The sequence below is a fragment of the Amblyomma maculatum genome, chromosome 10 (genome assembly GCF_055883805.1).
Source record: "Amblyomma maculatum isolate TAMU_Amacu chromosome 10, ASM5588380v1, whole genome shotgun sequence".
Taxonomy (NCBI): domain Eukaryota; kingdom Metazoa; phylum Arthropoda; class Arachnida; order Ixodida; family Ixodidae; genus Amblyomma; species Amblyomma maculatum.
The window spans coordinates 32,871,616-32,894,174 of record NC_139353.1 but is presented as its reverse complement, the minus strand read 5'-3'; the positions used below and the strand labels follow the sequence as shown (position 1 = coordinate 32,894,174).

The 22,559-nt window shown below is 49.6% G+C and overlaps 2 protein-coding genes across 2 annotated transcripts; both read left to right on the top strand.

Moving 5' to 3' along the window:
• The first annotated feature begins 8,684 nt into the window (after positions 1-8,684).
• On the top strand, positions 8,685-14,528 carry LOC146176108 (neprilysin-1-like). Its single transcript, XM_084580914.1, has 2 exons — positions 8,685-10,522; positions 13,598-14,528. The coding sequence occupies exons 1-2, from the start codon at positions 8,745-8,747 to the stop codon at positions 14,124-14,126; spliced, it is 2,307 nt and encodes a 768-aa protein (XP_084437040.1). The 5' UTR covers positions 8,685-8,744; the 3' UTR covers positions 14,127-14,528.
• Positions 14,529-18,923: 4,395 nt separating this feature from the next.
• Positions 18,924-20,687, top strand: LOC146176107 (uncharacterized). The gene has a single exon (XM_084581257.1). The coding sequence runs from the start codon at positions 18,924-18,926 to the stop codon at positions 20,685-20,687; it is 1,764 nt and encodes a 587-aa protein (XP_084437383.1).
• Positions 20,688-22,559: the final 1,872 nt, after the last annotated feature.

Sequence of the window (22,559 nt, the reverse complement as noted above, 5' to 3'; positions counted from 1 at the left end):
CGTAGTGCTTCTTATGCGCACTTGCTGCTTCCTTGAATGATAACCTCGCCAGCGTCTGTAGCAGCAGTAAGCTCCGGAGCGTGACATAGGCCTTCTCGCCTATAGCCGTTAAAGGGACACTGCAGCACTTTTTGCAGAAATCTAAATTTTAATGGCTTATAACAGTTTCTCGCGCCGCGAACTCGGCTAATTAAATTTAGGCACAAACAAGCGTCAATTGTCGTTTTTTTAGTTCAAATATGCGACCGGCACTGCCGGCACCTCGAGACACGCCGCGGGCCGCGCCGCCGCCTGCGATTGGTCGAGCTGTCGTGACGTCGTCGTAAGGACCCGAGATGCTGCTGATATGCATCCTGCGCTGCGCGGCATGCAGATCGCAGCCGTCACAGCTCTCTGCGACGTTATAAAAGCTGTTGCGGCACGCTAAAGTGACTATCTGGGTCTCGTCGTATGTATACGCACTAGACACGGCCGCAAACGACGCTACATCGACGAAACGAAGGCCAGCCATCAGCGTCTACTGGCATCGAAATATGGCTCTGGCATGTAGAACGGCATTTTGCAAAGCTGCATATGTTTTTATTAGCCGAAATTGGATGGTTGTGTGGGAGCGTTTAGACGACGAAGCGTTTCTAACATTACCTTTCCGACTCGGAGACAAATTCAGGCGTCTCTAATGCTCTGCCCAGTATAGAGAAGTGACGAAACCCATTGAGGTGTTTGCTTGTTGCCTGGCTTGCTGCATGAAAACCGAGTGTTCGGTGTATTGATTGTTGTGTAGTGTGTTTTCGGTTCTTTCGAGTGAGACCGATGATTTGGGACTGCATGTTACAGCCACATATTTTGAACCTATAGGAACAGCAGCATGCAGCAGTGGAATTTTCGTCCGTGTACTGGCAGATCCCCATCGAAGCGATACCCACGTTCGGCGGAAGCCGAGGTCGCCGGAGGGCAATCAATTCAGCGTTCACCGCGAGAACTTCGTCGGGCTCGGCAACGAGACCTACGGCTGGTGCAAACGAAGCAATGACTGTGGCCCGCAGTAGCATTAATTTTACCTGCTGCTAGAGCGCACCGCTAGCTGGACGCCAGTATTCCCGGAGTCCGCATTTAAGTTAAGATTTGCGTCGTTTTGCCCATCTACGGAGATAAAGAATCAGATTCGATCACAGCGGTGCGAAATAAAAAATACCTTTCAAACTTAGAATAGACATATCTCCTCAACAAATGCGTGTTTTGGAGCCAGATAAGAGTCAACAATGTCATCATATACATTACTAATAGATTTTGCTTACATAACAATGGTAATATATAGCAGTGTTTAGGGTCCTTTTAAAATATAGAGCTTAACTTTACTAAATCACATTTCAGTTTAAAATGCGCAGCAGTAATTATTTTCTTTCGTCAATGGTTCTCAATGCACTGGCCAAGTACCGTCGAAGTGTGATTTCACCACTGTGACATGGTCACTGTGTTACGTCACCAGAACGTGCTAATGATAGTTCCGACTGCACATGTGTGCTGACTCACAGCAGCTGCGGACACGCACGTATAGCTGTCTTGATATTCCTCAGCCTAATACAGCCCCAGATGACCAAATCAGATCCAGATGTGAAGACAACCACTTCTTTCTCGCCATCTATTTGCAGCCTTGCATCAAAAACTTCGACTCGGTCAAGGTCAATGACGTGTATGTTGGGCACGCGCCAAGCGAGAAGTCATTCGTGTTCACCTTCGAAAACAAGGACCCCATGAAGACGAAGGTTAGTTGACTAGTCATTTTTTTTTTAATATTCAGGCCGGTATCCTTGGTTGGAGGTTATTCAGGCATACTCGTCTATGATAACCGATGCTCGGAAAATGTCGGGGTGCAGAGGATAACTGATGATCGAAAAAAGGAACAAATTGGATACCAATGGAAGGTAAGCGTAGCACGGGGCGCCAGAAAGTCAAGTTGGTAGATGCAGCTAGCACAGGCCCGCGTAGATAAATATGGGATATACCTTTGCCCTGCAATGGGTATAGTTCGGCTGGTGATGATGATGACTCGTTCGTGATAACTTAGCGGTCAACATTTCTGAAATTAAAATGGACCACAGCTAGGAATGCACTCAGGTTTTTTTTTTTTTTTTTTTTTTTCCAGAACTGGCGACCAGAGCCACAGAAAGCAAATGCTATCCCGCTTGCTGCAAAGAATTCCTACCCAGAGTTACAAGCACTTTGAGTGCAACATACGTTGCACTGATTTTCCGTGTTCGCACGGGGCTGAACTTTCTCTGTTAGAGAGATTCGCGCTGTATTAGGAGTAGTTGCATTGCGTAATTTGAGTGTGATAACCTCGCAACAATCTAGACGTTCTGTATACCATCGTAAGAAGATGAGATCTGTCCTGGAAGTGGAAAAATGTGCTGAGAGCGAGAAATATGCAGTTTGATGGTAGTAGCAAACAGCCTGTTTCACTTTACGCAAACAGCAGTGAAATGCTCGTTTCCTCAATTTTGCGTTAATATAGTAGTAAAAGCAGTGATGCAGATGTCGTGTAAAAACAGTGTGCTATTTAATTATACTTATACGCATGTCGTTGTCCCATTCATTCCTGCAATATTTTAGGAATAAAACATTGCTGTGGTTAAGCTCCGGCTTAAGCTAGTGTGTCGCGAAAGCCTGTACTCCTGGTTACGCGTAGTAAAGCACTTTATTGTTGTAGCTTGTTTATTAGCTAACACATTTATAGCGACTACCCCAGATACTGTTGCGGTAGCTAAGACTGCAGTGGTTTTAGGCATCGCTTTGACGACTGACAAACTGGCACTGCTGGCAACCGTGGCCTTGACAGAAGGGTGTTCCTACTTGGCCGCTTAAAATATATCCAATAGGATGGCAGGGATATTCAAATATTCAAAGGCTGAAACATATATGAAATATCTGGTCGCTTTGTGTTAAAGGTTGGCAGCCGCCATCCCTTTCAGTTCGGTAAAGTGGAAAAAAATTATACAAGCTATTCAATTAGTCATTGTAAGTGCTTGATAGTAAACCAGGTGACTGGCAGTACTGCGCTATTTACAGTTAATTGGTTTGGTCTTCGCACGAGGGCTGCCTACGGGAGAAAAAGGAAGAAGCCAGTGAAGCACGAGCCACGTTCTGTGCCCCCGCGCTCCAGGCTGACATCACGCGATTTCGTGCGGTCCGCCTCTGCGAAAGACAGCCCAAAGCTGCACACCGATATTATTATTCGTGAAGCGGTCACATCAAGATTCCGACAAGCTACCGCCGGTCAGAGAGAGATGTCCGACGTCGGACAAACGTCTTCGAGGTCGGTGGGCGCCCATCGGCAAGACAGCAGCCTGCGACGGGAACGACGGCCATCACCTGAAATGGAAGGTTCCCCCCCGCCGCCGGCTCTTGCAACTCGGACACCGAGCTCCTCTGGCCCTTCTGTCGCCGCTACGCGCCGAGGTCCCCCACGGCATAAGCTGACGGCTTCCACGAACGCCTCGGCGCCGCCCGTGCAAACAAGGATGCCTACCTCGAGGACCTCTTCCGAATCACCGGGAATCATGAAGAGCTCTTCCCCGAAAGCGACAAGACATCCTTCTAGCGAAGCAAGAGTCACGATGATGACGACGCAGCAGCAGTCTGTTGATGCCCATGAAGTGCCTACTATTTCTCTCGGTAAGCTTCGGCCCCTCCTAGGGGCATTAAGTACGCCGAAACAGCGGAGGATAAAGTTCAAAAGGTCCGATGAGCCTCGAAAAATCGAATGTACCGCATTAAAAGGCACGACTGCTGCGAGCCCACGTTCGGCTCACACGCCTAAGCACGAACAGTCCTCATTACACCCAGTGCAAGCTTCGGCCAGTGCCTACCCTGCTACTGCAAAGGTATCGTCATCGCAGGTTGTTACGACTTCTAGAACACGACAGCGCTCAGCGGCTGCATCACTGTCAAGATGTCGCCACGACACGAAATCGCAGTCGGCTGTAACCACAGCGTTCCCTCCTCCCAGTAAGCGGCTCCGCAAAAAGAATAAAGTGAACAGTAGTAAAGCGATGGGAGACGCGGCATGTTATGGTGCCTGGAAAACTGAAATGCAGGAGTCCACCAAGATGAATACTCGGGCCACAATGGATAAAGTACGTCGACCAGATGGAGTCTCCACTGGAGGTGTTCGTTCAACGGCTTTTCTGAGGGATCTTTCTAGAGGAAGCAGCACTTCGGAAAGTCGACCCGGTGCGCTGGCAGAAAATTCCCCGACCAGGCGACTTCAGGACATTACCACATCGCAGCAGCCCGCCGAATTAGTAGGGAACGCAACGACATCGCCGACCGGTGGCTTGGAAGACCTTCGCCGAGGACCCGACGCCTTGCCCGATGAGGGCGCGTTGGAGGTAAGAGGAAAATCCAAGTATAATCAGGAAAACGCATTGACGCTTCCTTCGTTTGGAGAATAATGTAAAATCACAATAGACTAAAAAACAAAAAAAAAATCTAATTCTAAACAATGTTAGCGCGAAAAGAGGGAAATATTTTGCGATTGTTTACCTTAAAATTTTTTGCACAGTATATTCACTACTTTTAAACTCAGACGCATTTTTTTTTTTCGATTCCTCATGAGATTATTGCCATTTATATTGTAACTGTATTTCACCTTAGAGCACACGTGGCATAGATAGCCTCCAAACTAAAATAGTGGCTGAGCAGCCGGAGTGTGTCTGGGACTCTACAAGCAAAAAATACCTTTAGAGGAAGCAGAAATAAAACGCAAAAAAGGAGCTACAGAGCGCGATCGCACACGCACTTTCAAGCATACAAAGTTACCCCAAAATACTTGTTTGAAACATTCTGCTAAAGATCGGACAGCTTACGTAAGGAAGTACAAAATGCGAGGTAATAAAAATGCACATAAAGAGATGCTGGTTCTCACAAATCCCAAGCTACTCCTTTCTGTTCACAAAGTGAAACTTGAAATCATTAAGAAAAATAAAATATATTTTCCCTTTACCGCCATTTATTAAGCATACGCACATTACCGTATCTGTTGAGTCCCCGCCAAAAGTGCGCTGCCCAAAGGATTTGCTTCGCAGCCCTGCAGGGTCACTTGTTTTGCCTCCTGTGTAACTATATAATCTTGTCAAAACGTAAGGTCGGCTTGTTCCCTATTTTTCCAAGCAATGGACTGCTAGGTGTGCTAGGCAACCCCTCCACACAGCCTAGAAGAAACATAGGGCTGCATACTATGGAGGGGGTTCGTACATTAACTTTAGTGCACAGAAAAGCCAATTTAGCGGAGCCTCGCGTTATGCTTTCCGCTTTAGCCGTTACTGAAGAGAACTGGCAAACTTTAGGATCGAAGCGTCTTACTGCACCTGTCTCACATTCGGGAGGTGCAGTGTTCTATTACCAGAGCTACCGGTACTGCTATTGCAATGAGCACAGGATTTCTTCCGACCTCGTGCTCGACTCTTGTGGAGCTAAATTATTGGGGAAAGTCTTAGACAAAACCGTCCCGATTCCGTGTGTGAAGAGTGAAAACTCTAACCGGGCATGTGGCTTGGATGGGTGCCAAACGGAGAGCTTCAGTTAAGCGTTTAAACATCTTTCGACGTATGAATTCAGAATACAGCAGTCTAAGCTTCTGTTCGTACGAAAAGGTTAGATTGTCTTATAACTAACATTTACTTCTCGTTGTCTTCGAGGTGACGGTGGACATCACCAGGAGACACCATGTTCCAGATGCGGCCCGAAATTTGGCCGTTTCAAATGCCGATCGTAGCTCATTCTCTTCAATTGTGGAGCGCATCCTTGCCACCATCATGATTCGTCCGGGCAATGTCCGCTCGACAAATGGGCGAGAGCCAAGTCGAAGGGTCGACCCTGTGCAGCCGGAACCAAACAGACTACCACAGAGTCCACTGGTCGCTGAGTTCCAGCAGGACAAAAAGCAACCCTCGAAACCACAGGAAGACCTCGAATATGGATCCCCGGTGGACTATGAACGCTTCCTTCCTCATTCTAAAGAAGCTCTGTCCTATACCGAGCTGATCAAGTACCCCGAAAAAGGACGAAAGTCGTCAGCAAAGCCAAGCACAACAAAACCAAAGGACGTCGAGGATTCAAATATACCTGACACAGATACCCAGCATGGATTGCCAGTGGACTATGAACGCTTCCTTCTCGACTCTAAAGAAGCTCTGCGCTCTCCTGAGCCACTCGGGCGCAAGTCCTCTGTTAAACAGAGCACAAAGAAACAGATGAAGCCTGAGGAATCAAAGAATCCCAGGGAGCACACAGATTACAGACAACCGGTGAACAATGAACTCTCGCTTCCTCAGTGTATAAAACCTCTGAGTAAAACTGAACTGCTCGAGCACACCAAGAGCCCCCAAAAGCTATCTGCTAATCCCAGTGACCATCAGTTAGTATGGGGGACGCAGGGCGTACGTGGAGTTTCGCCGCCAGTTTGCGGGTTTTCCTGGTCCTCCCCAAAGTCAGTGTCACCTGCATCCCCTACAGGTCACCCTAGTCCTTCAAAACCGATTGGAGCGTCCCAACGAGAGACCACGGCTCCGCCCATAGAGAACGCAACGCCTACAGTCGCCATCCGCAACTTGAGTGGAGGAGTGCGCGATTCCAACGAACACCTCAACAAGCCAACTACACTGAAAAAGCTGGTCGACAAGAAGACGGAAGAGACGCCAAGACGAGTTTCTGTGCCCATTGGGGTTAAGGCGGATTCCTCAACCAAGCCTCTATCTCGTTCGGCGTCATCCCTTATGCCACCACAAAAAGGCCCTCCTGATGATTATCCAGGACAACCTAGAACTACTACCATCAGACCACTTGGGGCTGCCTTTCAAGGAGCTGAAAGACAGCAGGAACACGGTGAAAGGAAACTTTATGATTTCAGCTCGACGACCCCTTCCACAGTTGAAGCACCGAATGAACATCTTTCGAAGAAGGCTATTCCCGCTGAACAGACGGCTCCAAGCAGCACTGAGGTCAAAAGTGTCCCAGACCACCTTTTAACCATGACAGGTCATGATGAGTCTCGAGGTGTGGAGCAAAAGCCTGTGCCAACTCAAATTGGCCCACTTGCACTCCCGGAGAAAGTGTCCGATCTCCACAGCAATCTGTCATCACCACAACCAGAGCCAGTAACACGGCAATTTAAAGGCTTTGTGCACGGCACCCCGCATGGGGGAAAAGCAAGTGCGGGAAATGCGAAGCTGATAATTAGTGTTAAAGGTTCTAGTACACTATCACCTGAAGCCAGCCAGAAGACGGCGGCCATCAGGACCTTTGTTACTAACGTCCGGCAGACAATGGAACGCTTGGAGGCGAAGCCTGTCGCTCATGATCAGAAGTTTGGTAAGAGCCACGCACTTGCCTCCAAGATGGGGACAGAAGTCCAGGCACCCAAATACATCACCAGTCATACCCTTGTATTGAAGGACAGTGTTAAATCAAAAGAATCGGCAAAAGACGAAGGAAAAACTCACGCTACTCCAGCACCTCAGAAAGACGCGATAAAATCATCCGAAGCATTAGCCAGCAAGCCGCCTGAACAGCCGCAACCAGCCTTTGTGGCAAAGCCCACCACTGGTCTACCTACCCAAACACGCGTTCTCAAGATGTCAACTATGGATAAAGGTTTCCGTGAAATGATGCTGTGGGACTACGGACCGACGCCGCCCCAGAAGACGCCGCTTTTACACGACAAAGACAGACCTGCTGCAAGAATAACAGCTACCATACCTCAGAAAGAAATAGCCGCGCCGCAACAGCCCGCGACGCCATCGCCACAAGTGTCCAAGCAAGCAAGACCTTCACTTGCCAAGGCAGCAGCGCTGCAGCCTGCGGTACCTGCATCAGATCCAGCCAAAGAGCCAATGCCCGAAACCCAAAAGGCAAAGGTGTCTCAAGAGGAAACGGCTGCACCTGACAAGGCAGGAGAATTGGAGCTAGCGACCTCAGCCACTAAGATAACTAAACATGTGGTGGTATCTCCTGTCGAGGCAGCCGCAGCCACGAAAGTGCCAGAACGCAAAGATAACCTCGTAAAACCGCTTCAGGCATCTGCCGCCTCGAAACAACAAAGCCAAACAAAACCAGATGTTGCAATAGCGGCAGATGAAGCTACCAAACTGGGCGTTGCAGATACGCCTGGGGTCCATAAGACTGCCGAAAAACCGGCGAAAACACCCATTGACAAACATGCTGCTAGCAATGTGCAACCGGAAGGCGCTATTGGAAAGGATGCCAGCCCTGATATCGCTAGGCCTACTAAGGCGGCACTACTAAAGGTAAAAAAGTCTGCAACAGATTCAGAAACGGGTATTAAAGGGCTTAAATCACCTCCAGAAAAAACGCAGTCGGTAACTACTCCTTCGACGGATACCAAATCACCAGAGATGAAGCCTGCTTTACATACATCTCCTAATGTCCTCACAGAGCAGAAGTCAACGTCATCACCTGAAACGGAAAGCAAAGCCTCCCCGGAGACCAAACGGCATGCAGCCGAAATCGTGTCTCACAAGTCTGTCACCGGGGAAAAGCACAAGGCTCACACGTATAAATGTGTAAAGCATATGAATGAAACAGAGGCGGAGTATAGAGTAAGAAAGGACAAGGCCAAAGCTAAGGCTAGATTAAGAGCAATAGCAATAGCAACAGCGCAGGATATTTTCCATGAAGAGGAGCAAGTATCTTATGTCAGAGGCCCCGTGAAAAAGAAGAAAAGGAAGATGAGGAAACGTCCCCCTCCCGAGAAAGAAGCCACAGATCACTCAGGAAAAGAAGACAAAAAAGGCAGAATTGTGGTAACGTCCGACCATCACACCAAGACCGGAATCTGCCCCTGTTGCATCATTATACTGATCATTCTCCTCATTTTGATCGCTTTGCTGTATTTGTTCTGGCCTAGCCCTGTTGAAGAGACAACAACTATATATAGTACCCAGCTACCGCCAACCAATCAAACCAGTCATCGTCCTGTCCTCGGCACATACTACTGTTCTAGCGACGTTTGCAGCGCAGAAGCCAAATATTTGAATTCGCTCCTTAGCACAAACAAGAAACCCTGTGATAATTTTTACGAATACGTTTGCGAAGGCTGGAGCAGGGCCCACGCGGTACCTGGCGTGGGAGCAGGTGGTGTTCTTTCCACCGACACAATACTACAGGATAGTCTTGCCAACGATATCGAGCCGGTACTACTTGGCATGCAGGACGCGGATGTCAAAATAGCTGCTGGTTTGCATGAAGACTGCATGAAACGAGACAAGGTCGGGCAAGACGGCGATACCGTCATCAATGTGGCTCGTCAGCTCTTCCGCGACTGGGCAATAAAAGAATGGCCCGTACTCAAAAGTGCTACAATCACCACTGAGGTGGCGTGGATGTTCGCAGGAGAGCTGGTACGGGACCTCAATGTGGCTGCACTGGCCTCCGTCTCTGTCGGCATCAACCCAAGAGTCCTGGAAGCCGCGGCTATCGAACTTGACAAACCCCGTTTGGTCTTCTCCTGCAACGACGCTTCTAGACCAGCCGTGACAAAGCTATTCAAGGACGCTCTCAAGGAGGTGATGAGCAGGTTCGCTGCGGCTTCAACAGCCATTAACGGCGAAGTTGACAGCGTCATGAGTGTCTTTGTACGACTCGCCTCCTCTCCTACGTTCGCTGCCAGCCCCGACACCACTCCTCTCTCTTACACAAACGTCCAGCTCGTCGAACTCGACGGTGGCTACAAAACTTTCCTCGTAGGAGTCTTCAACAATATCGTTAAGATCGACGGCACAACCGAGGTGGTTCTGAAGTCTCCCGACTACCTGCGCAATCACCTCAAGGCAGCCATGCAAGAGCTGTCCCCTCATGCCGTCGTTAACTATTTGGGCTTCATGGCGTTAGTCAAGGCAGCGCCCTTCTTTCCCGAGAAGTTCTCCAACCTTCGGCAGATCTTTGGCAAGGACGTCCTGGACCGGACGCTTCCCGACGTCTCTCAGACTAAGACTCTCTGCTTGCTTGCCGTGCAGAAGGTCCTTCCCGTATGCTTCGCGAAGGCCACCGCTAATCTTCGAGCCATGCACCACATCGACCTACCTCTGGCCGAGTGGCTGTCTCGCCTCGGGACCGTTTTCGTCCGGCACCAGGAGCAGGTGGCGTGGATCGACGAGTTGTCGGCGCTCATTGTTCGCTACCGACTTGGAAGAAACCGCATGGCGGCTTTTCCTTCGGGAGGCACTTTCTCCCAGGAGCCGTGCGCGCCGTCTCCGCACGAAATTCCACGGCGAAGCGAGCACCCGTTGCGCTTCTTCCACCAGGTGTCCGTGCTGCAAGAGCAGAAGAGGCTTCAGCTGGTGCTCAAACCTGGACAACACGTGCGGGCGCTGAGAGGCGACGCGCGATCAGAGCTTGCCACCGTCCCGGAGTACGACGTGATGCGCCAGGCCGTGCACGTGCCCATGGCTCTCTTCAATACATCTGTGCCGACCAACACCACCATGTTCTCGTTCCATCTGTCCAGGTGCGTGACGCGTATGTGGCCTTCAGGAAAACAACGCGCCTAACCTACCCCCATTGTGGCTGCCCACAAGTTTCAAATACCTACCATTTTATGTACCATGTGCATGGTCATCTCCACCATTTTACGAGCCGAAAGCTCGTGCTGAATTTTTACCCGTCATCAAGTTCACCCTCGTAATAGCGGAGTAATTACTCCTTAGCGTCCAATTGAGTGCAGCCGTACGGCTAGAAGGAAAACTACACATTTACAAAGTTCTAGTTCACCTCATACTCTCAAAGTCGTGTACGTGGTACCGGCATTTTCCGAGAGCCGATAATAGAGAGTTTTAGTTTAGAGGGGTTTACGGTGATTGCGGGATTAGCGGAATAGCGGAACGGAAATGCGCATGCGCTGAACGCTAGCATAGAAATAGCGCTTGCGCGTCCACGAAATTTTGAGAATTTAGCGATCGTCTTTTGCGCATTTAGCGCGAAAACATGGCGGCGTCCATGGATCGGGCAGCCGTCCGCTTCAAACAAACAAATAGTAGTTGCAGTTCCGGTTGGCACGTTTACGGACATATACTGGTACTGTCATCATTCGATTTGACTAATCTTGGTTCGACGATGGTGTGCAGGGTGTAAAGAAGCTTTGTTGTGGAGATTCGGTCTGGAATCTAATGCTCCTAGGCCTAATGGGGTCGCCTGCAACGATGCATCCACTCTGAACGCAGCGAATTGGTTTAAAGCCTCGTTTCGGCGGTTACTATATTTTATTACTAATTTTGGCTATTATATAATTACATTTTATGCGAGAGTATTGAGCTCGTTGTGAAGTTTGCATTGCATCTTTTCTACGTTCAAAGTCTCACTTCAAGGGGGCATGCAGGCGAGGTTCTTGTAGCATAGGTCCATCAATCTGCAGAGCAGACGAAAGCAGACGACAAGCGCCGTAATCAAAATGTCCAGTGCCAGAGTCGGAGCACGGTGCAACGTAAATATGCGTATACGGTTCACTGCTCATGATGACGTCGCAATGCTGCGAGAAGTACGGAACCTGAATCCATTTAGGGACTCGTCGCTATGGCCAGAAATTGCGAGCAACGTACAACAATTGCTACGGAGAAAGCGTTCACAGCTCGTGCTATCAAAGACCGCGACTTGTTGACATCTCTCAAAAGGTGTCCAAAACGACCAACAATGTAGCTGATAGTCTGAGTTGTGTCGCTGGACATCACTGACGAATGCAAACCGAAGATCGGTTCCAAATCGCACCAGCGGTTGGGATACGCAAGCCGCCTTAGTGCAATACAAAGTGCATGTCGGCCAGGGACCTTAACGCCTTGGGCGCTAGTGAAAGTGCCTGGCAGAGCAAGGCAGTTGTGAAGGTGCTCAAAATCCTCTTTTTCGAAACGGAACTGCAACCTAAACAGCGCAGGGTCCACAGAAGATATATCCAATAAACCTTTCTTCGAACGGTAGCGGTATATGGTCGGCTCACTTTTGCGTTGTAGGTAGAGTTCCAAATTGTCCGCTTCAAACAAGTCAGCACGAGCGAGCTCGCGAGCGCGCACTCCTAGATGCAGTTCGTCAATCTCTGCCCATGTCAACATCGATAAATATCGCGAATCATTCAAGATGCTTGACGGCATAGTTGAAAGGCACCGACAGAATGGTAGACAGTTCAGAAGAGGCCAAACATCGCGCAGAAAGCGCACGTAATTGTTCGTCTGCTTCCAAAAGTTTCGCTTTGCTCGCGATTTCAAGATGAGCTTGTCTCGGCTCGCTGCGGCTCAACCTGCGGCTCCGCCTTGTTTCATTTCAGTCAACACTTTGCTACCAGGTAGCTGTTGATACCTCCATACAAAATAGATTGTATGGCGTTTGCTAAACGCTATACTAAAACTCGGTCCGACAGGGAGTCGTTTGCGGCACGCTAACTTTATTTCCGTTAGCACCGCTATTTACGCTAACGCTAAACTAAAACTCTCTATTGTGTATCACCAGCTATGCCCGCAACCCGCCCAGCAATTCGCCCACATAGAGTTTGAGTTCGACAGCGCTTCTTTCAAATTCAAAGGTTTCTCAATGCAAAAAAAAAAAAAAAAAAAAAAAAACTATTTCCTAAACAGTTCAAAATGACCTCTCATCAAAATGATGATGGCGCCTTGGTTTCTTGGCATGCCACCGTCAGCTGAAGCAGTATAATGCTAGGTTTCATTATAATTCATTACAACTTCGTGCAGGTCTGCACCATAGAAATTAAATATTAGAATAATTGGCTACGCTGAAACCTATATTGATTCAGGAGTTTACTATGGCATCATGTGGCGCAAGAATGCGCAGCATTTTGTGAAGAGCCACTGTAAACGTTGCATTACTTTTTTTTTTGCAATCTGTGTCCATTCCAGCATTCCCCTTATCCGTCCCTTCAAGATACCGTTCAGACGTGCACCCACCATGCCTTTATTTTTTCTTTATTCGACATTTCCATACATACATACATACATACATACATACATACATACATACATACATACATACATACATACATACATACATACATACATACATACATACATACATACATACATACATACATACATACATACATACATACATACATACATACATACATACATACATACATACATACATACATACATACATACATACATACATACATACATACATACATACATACATACATACATACATACATACATACATACATACATACATACATACATACATACATACATACATACATACATACATACATACATACATACATACATACATACATACATACATACATACATACATACATACATACATACATACATACATACATACATACATACATACATACATACATACATACATACATATAGAAACAGAGGGCGTCAATGACCATTGACACAAAGAAAAGCATAAGGGACCTTTTAATCCCTGTGAAGTATTATACTTAAACCTGAAGATAATTTTCTTTAAGCGCTTCCGCGAATTGAAGGACTCGCACCATCAATGTTTTCACAGTTGGCCGAGCTGTACTCTGGCCTCATGCCTCGGCCTTCGCGCTGGTTCCCTCCCGCAGGGTGGCCGTTCGTCTCTACAGAGCCATGGTGCAGGTCTTATTCCCCAATAATATCTACGAGCGCGACGCCCCTCTTGCGCTCACTGGGGATATGGCGCGGCGCCTGGACAAGCTGCTATCGTGCTTCGAGGAGGACCTGAGCAAACTTCCGGCCGAAATCCGGGGTCCAGTCTCCATCGACTCGGCCAAGTTCCGCGGCGCCCTCCTACAGCACACTGCTGCGGTCAGGCTCGCATTCCGCGCCTTCGAAGACCTCCACAGCGTGAGGCGCATCTGGAATGTGGACTTCCGCTTCAAGGACCTGCCGGACTTCAGCAGCAACGCCCTGTTCTTCCTCTACTACGCGTTGGACAACTGCGAGTCCTCGGACACTGTATACGAAGAACACCATGGACCCTGGATGCCCGCGCACTACCGTGTCAACGCGGCACTGCGGCACGACCCGAATTTCGCCTCCGAGTTCGGCTGCACTGGCCAATACCCGATGACAGCGAAGAAAGCGTGCGACGTCCTCAAGGACGGCCACTGAGACACGCCCCGCCCCTGCGGAAAGCACAGGAGCTGCAGGGCCTGATTACACTGTCAGTAGCTGTCATCACATAAGAACTAGCAACGTCTATACACGAGGCATGCTCTAGTGCATAGTAAGGTTATAACGTCGTGAGGAGGCGCTCGACGAATATATTAAAAGCGCCCCATAGTTGGTCGCGTAATGAAGCGGTATTCAGACTCGCTATACTGTGTACACGGAGGCATTTCCAGCTCTGTCGTTCATCCTGCTTAAGCCGCCAGCCACAACCACTACAGCGCTCATTAAACGGAGTGTGTATCACGTATCACCCGTTGTGCTTTCGTATTCCTAGACTAAACCCACGCTACAAAGTCAACGTCTTGCTGCAGATAGGAGAGGTGTGTCTGTGCGTTCAGAACTTCGTGCTCTGGTTTTGCTTCCTGCTTTTACCGCCACTTTCAGGTAATCTGTGGTTATTTCTGCCTACCGAATTGTGTCCGCGAAGCTCATGAGCACAGGTCTGGGTTATTTAATAAAGGAACACATAGCCACGTGGTCACGAGCAAAGGTTAGCCATATTGTCTTAACAGATGGCGCTTTTCGACGCCGCGTTACCATAACCACCTTGCCGAGAGCTTGAAAGAAAACGAAGATATAGACTCTTCGCTATAGTTTCTATATATAGTTTCTTCGCTACACTGTTCAGCTCCGGACTACGATAGATTCACAATCAACATGATAAATGTTATGGCGGGGGAATTCACTAAAGATTTTCTAGATATTGTAATCACATTAACAAAGATAACATGGGTTTTATCAGACTAGAATATGGCATAAGTTCTACAGCTCATAAAGGCCTGCATCAAAAGTTTAGATATTGATAACATACGGCCAAATTTAACGATTTAACCTCCAATTTGGTGAAGTTGAAGGAGTTGTGCGCAGCTTAAGTTTGTTTCAAAGGTCCGTGCAATCAGTACTGCACAGATTGGCTTCCGTCGCGGTAGCGCGATATGGTTGGCACAGTGGACTCAAACCACACAGTTCGTCTCGCAAAGCAGAAACGGAGTAAAGGCTTTGGTGCGAAGCGCTATGACACCGTAAAGTATGCTATCGTTCCGAACAAATTTTCAAAAGTAAGCCCACCGTTTTATCTCTATACACGGATGCGAGAATTATTACAGGCTTTTCCTTTTTGTAGTGATGGAACTTTCATTTCAGATTCCTACGTTCTGAGCCCAGTCGTGGCACTAGAAGGGTCGCTTCTCTCGCCAATTGTTTTTAATACTCTGGTAAAGCTGACGTACCTAGCCATCAAGATAAATATTAGTGTGCGCTAATGACAGCTTTTCCCGCCTCGCCAAAACATGTCCACACACTCTACCAATTATCGCAGGCACACCTAAACGCTTCAGGTGTCTAGCTGCACAAGGTAAGCTTGGTTCTGTACGACAAACGTAGCGTGCTCGTGTTTCACACAAGCATGCCGCTGTTTATATCGATCAAACTCGGTTCCACAAGTGGAATCTGTCAGTTATCTGGGCGCACGATCCTAGCTTAACCTAGCCCGCCTCGGTTCAAGAAAAATGTTAAAATGTTGCCGAAGGCGAACTTGCACGCAGCCTCCTGACATGAATGAGTAATACAAATTTTGTTATGCGTTGGCACAAGCTCCTGGTTGCTTTTAACGATTGTGTGCGGTCCGTACTTAAAATTTGATCCACCATATTCTATAGTTGCCCAGAATACTTGCCTTCTCCTACTCCTATGAAAAAGTCAAGCACTGCGTCTCTCCATGGCACTCCCTAAATCAGTGTACGAAGCGCTGCTTTACCTAGAAGCTCGTATACCAAACCCAAGCTACCGCTCGCAACATCTTAAGTTAAATTGGTTCACAGGAAGAAGGCGCAGTAACTGTCACACTTGCTCTGTGGACACCCGAACCGCGCCGTAAGGGAAGGGAGGAAGGTGGGAATGAAAGTGGAAAGAGAGAAAGAGGAGCCGTAGTGGAGGGCTACGGAGTAATTTCGACCACCTGGGGATCTTTAACGTGCGCTGACATCGCACAGCACACGACGCCTCTTCGTTTCGCCTCCATCGAAACGCAGCCGCGCTATGAATATTCTTAGTCATTTGAACCTGCCATTGCAGAGGCTTCACCCATTTTCCTTTCACGTCTGACGCTATTTTTTCTTTTGCTTAATTACTGGCCACGGTTTTGGCTCCCTGAGGTTGTGTACACACGGACGCTTTTATCAAACATCGCTGTCAACCTGAGCACTTTGCAACGAGTAGGTCACGGAAAGACAACTCAGCAATTTATTTATTAAATGGTCTACTAGCTGAACACCTAGAACACTTTCCCGATCACACGCTCATTCCAACAGATGTCTAAAGTTATTAGCACTGATCGGGATTCGTTCGTAGACACTCTCTCGGAGTTATTCTGTTCGTCTTCCCAACTACACGTATGCACCTATATCCATCGCTAAATTCTCGGAGTGGTTCTCCATAACTGCTCGGAATTTGTGGTCGGTAATTATTCTCAGAAGTTCGCAGGGGTCAAGTGGATGCAGCTAGCACAGAACCGGGTTAAGTGGAGACATATGGGAGAGGCCTTCGCCCTGCAGTGGGTATAATCAGGCTGATGATGATGATGATGAATTATTCTCACAGATTGCCTCCTGTTCTATTATCCCTGGAATCCTCAATAGCCATTTCTTTGTGTGTGTGTGTGTGTGTGTGTGTGTGTGTGTGTGTGTGTGTGTGTGTGTGTGTGTGTGTGTGTGTGTGTGTGTGTGTGTGTGTGTGTGTGTGTGTGTGTGTGTGTGTGTGTGTGTGTGTGTGTGTGTGTGTGTGTGTGTGTGTGTGTGTGTGTGTGTGTGTGTGTGTGTGTGTGTGTGTGTGTGTGTGTGTGTGTGTGTGTGTGTGTGTGTGTGTGTGTGTGTGTGTGTGTGTGTGTGTGTGTGTGTGTGTGTGTGTGTGTGTGTGTGTGTGTGTGTGTGTGTGTGTGTGTGTGTGTGTGTGTGTGTGTGTGTGTGTGTGTGTGTGTGTGTGTGTGTGTGTGTGTGTGTGTGTGTGTGTGTGTGTGTGTGTGTGTGTGTGTTGCTGTTGTTTTTTCGAGTGACGTTAAAGAGCGTTTTATCTAGGTCCCATTTATGCCGTCAACCTGGATGGCTAGCTTCTTGACCATATCAGCTCTCAGCGCATCAATTTATGTGTAGGATCTCTAACTCATCCTCTTTGCAATGCCCCCTTTCCAGCACCACCAGCATATCTCCAGCCGATGCCGTAGTCTCTTGCTTTCTACGAGCTGCGCTTCCGTGTTCCCCGCCATGTTCCCGCCAAGTTCACTTCGACAAACATTTTGCGCATAAAAATAAAAAAAACTGATTTATTTATAGGAAGGGAAAGGTGCGGTGACTGTCTCACTTGCTTTCTGTGGACACCGCAACCGCGCCGTAAGGGAAAGGAGGAAGGTCGGAATGAAAGTGGAAAGAGAAAGAGGAGCCGTAGTGGAGGGCTACGGAGTAATTTCGACCACCTGGGGATCTTTAACGTGCGCTGACATCGCACAGCACACGGACGCCTCTTCGTTTCGCCTCCATCGAAACGCAGCCGCCGAGGTCGGGTTTGAACCCGGGTACTCCGACACAGTAGTCGGGCGTCTTACCACTGCACCACCCCGGCGGGGCGCATAAAAATAGAAGTTGCAAATGCGTTTATAGGAAAGAAAAAGCGCAGTGTGCGCCATGCTTTCTTCGTGGACACCTGATGTGGCTGTAGGAAGAAGGGAAAGAAAATGCACGGGCCTGCTACTGGCTGTGTAGCTGAGCCACCTCCGCTGCCTCATGCAGACAGAAGAGAAAATAGAGAAGAAAAGGAAGAGGTTTGGTTTGGTTTGGTTTTGTGGGGTTTAACGTCCCAAAGCGACTAAGGCTATGAGAGATGCCGCAGTGGAGGACTCCGGAAATTTCGACCACCTGGGGTTCTTTAACGTGTACTGACATCGCACACCACACGGACGCCACTCCGTTTCGCCTCCATCGAAACGCAACCGCCGAGGTCGGGTTCGAACCCGGGTACTCCGGCACAGTAGTCGGGCATCTTACCACTGCACCACCCCGGCGGGAAAGACGCAACAACAGCCGACGCGTCCACCACCGAAGCGGTGGCGGGTGCAATGACAGCCTACAACAGATAAAACTTCGGTGGTAGGCTAGCCACCGCCGCAAGCGGCGGTGACCTACCTGCCCTAGCCCCATCAGGGGAAGCCCCTCTGATTTATTTATTTATTTATTTATTTATTTATTTATTTATTTATTTATTTATTTATAGGAAGGGAAAGGCGCGGTAACCGTCTCACTTGATTTCTGTGGACACCGCAACCGCGCCGAAAGGGAAGGAAGGAAGATGAGAGTGAAAGTGGAAAGAGAGAAAGAGGAGCCGTAGTGGAGGGCTTCGGAGTAATTTCGACTTGGGGTCTTTAACGTGCGCTGACATCGCACAGCACACGACGCCTCTTCGTTTCGCCTCCATCGAGGGGGGCGCTGCGAGCGCGTGACGAGAGCAGACGCGTGTGTTTCGGCTCCGCCAATTTACGGCTGGGGCCGCGTCCCAAATCATCCTACCCCGGCAAAACTGACATCGATCGATCCGAAAAATCAAGCGGAACAACTGGATACAAAAGTCGTCCAGGTAGGCCGATTTTCTTCAAATCTACGGCCATTTTTCGACCGACCACGTTGGCGCCGTCGTTAAGCCTAACGGCGTCGCCGACGCCTGGCCTGGCGGAATCGGCCCTCCGAGGAAAAAATGGCGACTTCCGCGGATCAAATACGGGGTTACGACCCTGAGGCAATGTTGTGGACCTCGGTACCCGCCACCGGAGATACAAATTCGACGGTGATCCCGAAAATTCGGAGTCAAGCTTTACTTCAAGCGGCTGCACGCCGCTCCCAAGACAAAGCCCAGATGGCGGCGTTCGGCGCCGCCCCGGCCGCCATTTCGTCGGTCGGAAACATGAACGCTCCCGCGACGCGCGCCACGGGAAGCAAGGACAAGGCGTTCTCGAAGTGGAAGCCGCGTCCAATGCCCAAACCGGCTCCTGAAGACTACGTTATAGTCGTAAAGCCCAGAGAAAGTGTTTCTCTTCACGAGGCGTTCACGGAAACTGGCTACGGCACTGCCATTTCGGCGTACCTCGGGCTGAAACGGGCCAGCGCCGTCTCCGTTCTACCCTCACGAGAACAAAACATCATCATTGTGCATACCCCGGACATCGAGGCGGCCGACCTGCTCATCGGGGACTTCGCAGTAAACACCGAGAAGGGGTCGATCCCGCTTCGGGGTTACCTGAGAAAAGACGGCGGAAACATATGCCACGGCGTGATCGTGGTCCGTAACTCGGACACCACAGAAACTCTCCAAGACCGAGTGTGCTGGCGCGCCGGCACCATCCTGGAAATCCGGAAATTCGGAACATCCAACAAGGCACGCATCACTTCCGCGGGTAAAGAGAAGCCCCGTTACGTGCACTATGACAACATGGTCGTCTCTGTGCGAAACTATTACAAAACTATTCCTGCGTGCGGCCAGTGTGGGGCCGTCGGGCATCGCGCGGATGCATGTCCAAACTTGCAGTCTGACACCTGTGGACTCTGCGGATTCCAAGCTCCGCTAGTGGAGGGGGTGCGGGCTCCTCACAACTGTGTTCCGCGGTGTTCTGTGTGCGGTGGCCCCCATGTCACCAACTCTCGCGACTGTGCGGCAAAATTCCGCACACCCAAGATAAAAAAGAAAAAAGTGGCGCCCAAGAAGAAACGCCGCCATGTTGGGTCTCCCGGCGATCAGCCTCGCCAGGAAATCACCAACATCGAGAACCCACCTACAGGAGGTGCTGAAAAACGACCATCGAAGGTGTCGCCACCACACGGCGGACTGGCGAAACAAACGACGGAAACGCGCGGTGATACCAGGGCTTGGGTCAACGCAGTCAAAAACGGACACCAGGTGAGCGGTTCGGGTGGGGCTGCTTCTCTCTCCCCCCTTTCCACTCCCCTCCCAAGGGTGCGTAGCGCCGAGCAAGATCAAATAGCAGCACTCAGGGCCCAAAACGAGATGCTGCTTAAGAAAATTAACGAATTGGAATCCAAAATTAACCAGTCTTCTCCGCCCTCGCCTCCCGCGGCTGAGGTAATGGAGAGTGAGCTCGTGGTGCCAAAGGCGGTAACAAGCTTGGAGGCAGCATTCGAGGCCCGATTCGGGGCCACGGAGGCACGATTCATTGCCATAGAAAATCAAATTTCAATGATGGTCAACGCCATCTCCAAATTGCAAGAGACAATCCCCGCGATGATTGCCAAACAAATTGCTCATTCCTTACGCTCCTCGCGCAGGCCCGGCGGTCCCTTACCCGGCCGTCCTAACAAAACTTCTAGACGCACCCCTGAGGTAGACGATGACGACAACTGCTCGCTCTCCGGTATGGAGGATGCCCCCCTTCCCGCGAGTGTTGGCTCCGGAGCAGCGTCAATACAACCCCTCCTCAGCCTAAATGACAATGGCGAGCAGCCCTAAGATCAAGCGCTCCCCAAGAACCAATTCGGCCACCCCCGTCCAAATTGTCCAATGGAACTGTCGGGGCTTCCGTTCCCGCGCAAAGAGGGCGGATCTCCGACTTTACCTTTCAACTTTCGACTCTCTTCCCGCGGTGGTTGCCCTCCAGGAGCCAGGGCGTGGCGTCACCCTCACAAATTACATCACCTTTCAGCAGGACCCCTCTTCCTGCGTCTGCGTGCATAAAAATTATACGGCTACTCTAGTTGACTTAGAACTTGACACTGAATATTCCTACGTGATGATGACACTTCTTCCGCTCAAGAAACAAGATGCGCCACTCCACGTACTCAACATCTACTGCTCCCCCAGACTCAAAAATGTAACGTTCGCAGCACTCTTTAGCCGCGCTCTAAAGGCTGCGGGCAGGGACTCCTTGGTGATTGTGGGTGATTTCAACGCCCACAGTACACTCTGGGGATACGTGCGTGAAGAGAAGCGGGGACGCAAGCTAGCGGAACTCGCGTCCACGCTGGGCCTGACTCTTCACACTGACCCTGCATATCCAACACGGATGGGTAATTCAGTGACCCGGGATACATGCCCGGATCTCACCTTTACCAAAAACATTGTACACGCAGAATGGATCAACACCGAGGAAACCCTCGGTAGTGACCACTGCCTTATCAATACCACTGTAAGAACTAAACCATTGGCAAGACCCCACGCACAAGCTCGGCTACCCGACTGGAATAAGTTTCGGCAAAGCTACATCAATTCGGCCTCTATCCACGAACAAGGATACCACGCGTGGGCACAAGGATTGGTTACACATCTTCATTCGGTGGAAACACAAATTCAGCTCTCGGAGACCACTCCAGAGGTGGACAACCACCTTCTGCACCTTTGGGAAGCGCGGCACAGCCTCGTCCGCAGATGGCGACGCCAAAAACATAACAGAAAGCTCAAAATTCGTATCGCCGAGCTCACTCAGCGAGCGGCAGAGTACGCGGCCCAACTCGCCGACTCAAACTGGGTAGACCGCTGCAACACGGCGGCCAGACAAATGTCGAGCCGGAGCACGTGGCGCCTTTTTCGTGCCCTAATTGACCCGACTCAAACTCGCGCCGAGACACAAAAACATCTCCAACGAGCTATTCATAGCTTCGATGGAAATACATCAAAATTAGCATGCAAACTGCGCGACCAGTATCTTTGCACTAAGCAGGACCCCGGAGGACCCGCGTACTCGTATGCAGGTTCAGAGAACGCGGATCTGGATCAACCGTTCCAGTTGCATGATCTGAAGGCGGCCCTGGCTAAAATGAAACGAGGAACAGCACCGGGCCGGGACAAGATAACTGTGAAACTGCTTGCCAATCTTCCCGACCCCGCCTACGAAACCCTCCTCGCTTTCATCAACTCGATCTGGCTTGGTGAGGCACCTCTACCAATTGAATGGAAGACCGCCCTGGTAACTTTCATTCCGAAAGCCGGCAAAGCCATAAACACAGACAACCTCCGCCCCATCTCCCTCACGTCTTGTGCGGGAAAGCTGATGGAGACCATGGTGCGGGAAAGGCTGTCTGGGTTTCTGGAAAATAAAAATACATTCGCAGACACCATGTTCGGTTTCCGCCCGCAAAGGTCCGCTCAGGATGTTCTGCTTCAACTCGATCGAGAAATTCTCAACCCTGTCGAATATCCCTTCAACGATAAGGCAGTACTCGCCCTTGACTTGAAGGGGGCTTTCGACAATGTCACACACGAAATCATACTGCAACATCTCTCCCAGACGAACTGTGGACATAACACATTTCAGTACATCAAGCAATTTCTCTCAGATCGGCAATCTTTCATCCGAATACAAGACGAAGAACACGGCCCATATAA